Genomic DNA, 4,707 nt, shown 5'->3' with positions numbered 1-4,707 from the left:
TCTAAGCAACTTTAATTCTTCAATTTTGAGATTATTTAGATGATGTTTTGAGATTATTTAGAGAGAGAAAATTTCTAAAAAGATGATTTTCGAAAATATAGTTACATAGCAAATATGATATTGAACAACTTTAATTTTTGAAAATTTTTATTTTCAGGTCGTTAAAGATGGTTTTAATAACATTAATTCAAAAGGTCTTTGTTTTATTAAAAATGTGAAACCTCAATCATCGTTTTGATAAAAAGTAAATCATAGTACTTTATCCGAAAATTAGTGAAACCATAAAAACCATAGAGGTTTTATTTAAAATTTACCGGTAGATTGTGAGATATTATTGACTTATCCATCTAAAGTTGTTTGAAAGTAAATTTACCCAAATAAACCACAGTACTTTATCCATCTAAAAAGTGTTCTAAGTAAAGACCGTTGGGTTGACAAAACCCTACCAACACACAACACATCCTCTTCCGTAAAATTTGTTCCACCAGCCAACCTCTCCTTCCCTCAACCCGATGCCTCCTCGTAAACTTCTCTCTGAGATTCCACCGCCTGCTGATTCCTCTTCCGAAGAAGAAGAAAAAGAAGAGACCGACTCCGAAGAATCCGAGGAGGAAGAAGAAAGCGATCGCCTCGTTGATGGTCAAAACGGCGATGCAGAGAAACAGGAAGAATCTGATGATGACGATGATGGCAACGTGCAGGATGAAAAGAAATCGCCTTTGCTGAAAAAACCTACTATACCTGCAAATTCTGCGATGTCCGATCCTGGTTTGGACTCCGAGTCAACTCAGCCATCACCTTCCCTATCCGCCTTCACTATCAAGCTCCAAAAACCCTCCACAAAACCTAACAAAGTCGGGTCAAAACGATCCACGGAATCCAAGGAGTCTGTCTTACCTAGTAAGAAGAAGAGTAAGGCCACAAGGGGCGGCGGATATGATGAAGAGCCAAAGAAGGGATCTGCAATCCAACGGTTGTGGAGCGAGGGCGACGAATTAGCTATTCTAGATGGTTTGATTAAGTACAAAGCGGAAAAGGCCGTCGATCCTTATGCCGATATGGTTGCATTCCATGAATTCATCAAGGAGTCTCTTCATGTTGATGTATCGAAGAGTCAATTGACTGATAAAATCAGAAGGCTTAAGAAGAAATACCGAACAAACATAGAAAGGGGCGAAAATGGCCAAGACCCCGTTTTCTCTAAAACGCACGATCTCAAATCTTTTGAACTATCAAAGAAGGTTTGGGGTGGAAAAGAGAGAAACAATGACAAAAATGAAATAAAGCGGAATGGTAAAATTGAAAATGTCGACAATGGCGGAGGCGGTGCTAGTGTTACTTTGGGGTTGCCAAGTTTGCGGACTGGCAGAAAGAAAATGCAAGCTCAAGTTTCATCAGTTGAAGAAGTTAAGAATGTAGAGGAGGGGGGTCGAGCGAAGGGTAAAGAGGAAGTTAAAACTGTAGAAAAGCATCAATCTAAGAGCGATGGGAAGAGGGAAGATGAAGGGGATAATGTGGAGAATTTGGGGGAAAAGTATCCGTTTTTGGGTGATTCTTTGAATACGGAAGCCTTGTCAGAGGGGGTGAAGTTGATTTTGGGGGAGAAGTTGGGGATGCTTCAGAAGGGAAAGTTGGAAGAGTTAGAGAACAAATGGAAATGCTTGAAACAAGCTGAATTGGAGTTGTTTGTGCAGAGGATGAAATTGGTTAACGAACAGGTCATGTTGGCTTTGGATTCAATCAAATCTTAGCCCTTCCAATCTATTATAGTTCGTTCAATCAGCTCGTGCAGGGATATGAATTTGCTCAAGATTTTTGTCAAGGTAATTAGATGTTTCTTTGGTTTTGTTTCCTTGAGCTTCACATGTCCCAATTTTGCCTTGGAATTACGATCATCTTTGGGATTGTGTATGATGTTCTTAAGCGTTATCTTAATTTATATTTAAGAATTCTTATCATATTTTCTTCAGTGTCGATACATCCTATTGCATTCCAATCATGTCATTCACTTGCTAACACCTAAATGAAAAAAAAAAAAAAAGATCCGATATGTGCTACTTCAGTCGGGTGGCATGAGAAGGCCGATTCTAAATACCTAATGCTGATTGCTATTATCCTGCAAAAGGTGGCATTGAACTCCTTCGTACCCTCGGCTTAGCTCTTTTTTTCTTGATTCGGAGTTCTTTCTGAAACAGAAAGAGAATGCCCCTACCTAGCTTTATGTTAATTTATGTTAAGTTAAATAGAAGATCTGTCTGCTCTCACCTTTTGCCTTAGAAAGAGTTCAACCCACTTGATTGAGGAAAAGGAAGAGGGAGGGGGGTTGTTTGTTTCATAGGCACCTAACTTAGTAAGCAAAATTTAATTCTCGAGTATGATTTTGGAGAAGTGAACTTTGTTATGTAATGAGACGAGGGTACTTGGAATTAGGATGCCAACAGCTAAGTCATTTCGGTATTTTTATCCGTTAATTATTGTCTCTACCCATTACGTAAATATTATAGGGTTCAGAGAAGAATAGAATAGTAAAGAATGGAATAGAAATTTGGTTTGTAATAACTATTTCTATGTTAGGTTGGTGGAATAAGATAGAATGGAATATATAATTTTTTTATTAAAAAAAAACAATATTACATAATTTCTTATGTCTTGTAAAATTTTAACTAGGGAAAAGTACAAAAATAAATTTTGTGGTTACAACTGTTTTTGATCTACATTCATGTGATTTAAAAGTTTACAAAATGGTACATTGAGGTTCATTCCGTTAGCAAATACATACCAAATTGACTAACGGTGTTAAAAGTCAAAAGAAAAAAAGTTAATTTGGTTTTTATATTTATTTATTTTATAAATTAATTCTCATATTGTCTAATTATAAAAAACAAACCTCAAAATTAAAAATAAAATACAATTACACCATTTCTCTCCTCTCTTCTCTTTTTTTTTTCTCTCTTTTTTCTCTCCTCTTTGTTAATTTCTCTCTCTAAAATCAATTGAATTAACAAAACAAACTTTTTCAAATTCTACATTTTAAAAAATTGGTGGTATTATTAATTAATCACCAATCTATATGCAATGACATCAGAAACCAATCGGCAGTGTTCATACACTGCGGTAACCATAGAATCGGACATCGAAAAGGCAGTGAACGCCGCAATCTCCAATTTCGGGAAGCTTGACATCATGGTAAACAATGCAACGATAGCAGATCCACGCAAAACCATCATATTTGACAATGATGCTACTGATTTTGAAAGAGCAGTGAAAGTTAACCTAATCGGACCTTTCTTAGGCACTAAGTATGTTGCTCGGGTCATGATTCCGGTTAGCCAAGGCAGGATTATGATAACTTGGGAAAAAAATTCTTGATCGGAGCACGAAATTGGAAAAATACGAAAATGTGAAAAAAGCGAAAAACACGAAAACGTGAAAAAACCTTAAAAAAACAAAAAAGTGAAAAACATTTTTAATGTTAAAAATACGAAAATGTGAAAAATGCGTTTATAACATTTTTTTTCATATTTTCGTGTTTTTCAAGTTTTATTATTTTCGCGTTTGTTCATATCAACTTGACCTCTACTAAAGTTGTTCTTAATCAAGAAAGAACTTAATCTATCATACCACTTCAGACCGTACAAAACTTTTCTTAATCTAAACACATGGTTTGGAAATTTGGAGTCTTCAAAACTAGGGGGATTGTTTAACATAGACTTCTTTATTTATGACTCCATTAAAAAAACGCACTTTTGACATCCATTTGATAGAGCTTAAAATTCTTATAGCAAGCAAATGCACATAAGATCCTAATGGCCTATAATCTAGCAATTGGAGCAAAAGTTTCATCAAAGTCCATCTGCTCTTGTTGGTTATAACCTTGAGCTATTATTTTTTATTAACATTACCAGACTCATCAAGCTTGTTTCTGAATATTCATCTAGTTCCTATGATAATATTATCCTTAGGCTTAGGTACTAGATCCTAAACTTTGTTCTTTTCAAATTGTTCAAGTTCTTCTTGTATTGTAAGGATCCAACTTTCATAATTTTCAGTTTCTTTAAAGTTGTTGGGTTCAATTTCAGAAACAAAAGGAATGTTATTAAAGTATTTCCTAGACTGCGCTTTAATAATAACTCTCTCGATTGGATTATCTATAATGTCTTCTTGTGAGTGATATCTAAGGAATATAATTTCCTTAGGAAGAACATTGTTACTATTGTTGTCATCAATTTTACTCAACTCAAGATTGTTATCAGTCGAAGAACTAGGTTGAGTATCTTCCACATTTTAGGCATCATAAGTGGTGTCACAAATAGTGGGAACATTGTTTTCCTCATAAGCAACATGTATGGATTCCTATATTACTAGTGTTTTTCTATTAAACACTCTAAATGTTTGCTATTTGTAGAGTATCCTAGGAAGATTCCTTCATTGGATTTTTCATCGAATTTTCCTAATCGGTCCATATTGTTATTCAAAATGAAGCAATTGGAACAAAAAATGTGAAAGTAGCTAATGTTTGGTTTTCTTCCTTTCCATAACTCATAAGAAGTATTTTTCAGAATGGGTCTTATTAAAGCTCTATTCAGAATATAACAAGTAGTGCTAGTTGCTTCAGCCCAAAAATACTTAGAAAGATTACTTTCACTTATCGTAGTTCTACCCATTTCTTCTAGGGTCATAATTTTCTTTCTGCAACTCCATTTTGTT

General features: G+C 34.8%; 1 protein-coding gene across 1 annotated transcript; it reads left to right on the top strand.

The window, feature by feature from the left end:
• Positions 1-433: 433 nt before the first annotated feature.
• Positions 434-1,960, top strand: LOC136231056 (STOREKEEPER protein-like). Its single transcript, XM_066020301.1, has one exon. The coding sequence runs from the start codon at positions 513-515 to the stop codon at positions 1,749-1,751; it is 1,239 nt and encodes a 412-aa protein (XP_065876373.1). The 5' UTR covers positions 434-512; the 3' UTR covers positions 1,752-1,960.
• Positions 1,961-4,707: the final 2,747 nt, after the last annotated feature.

Source organism: Euphorbia lathyris, chromosome 5 (genome assembly GCF_963576675.1).
Source record: "Euphorbia lathyris chromosome 5, ddEupLath1.1, whole genome shotgun sequence".
NCBI lineage: Eukaryota > Viridiplantae > Streptophyta > Magnoliopsida > Malpighiales > Euphorbiaceae > Euphorbia > Euphorbia lathyris.
This window is presented reverse-complemented; position numbering and strand designations above follow the sequence as displayed.

Bases quoted from the DNA above. Each gene is read 5' to 3' on its own strand.
- LOC136231056 (XM_066020301.1), top strand. From the start codon at position 513: ATGCCTCCTCGTAAACTTCTCTCTGAGATTCCACCGCCTGCTGATTCC.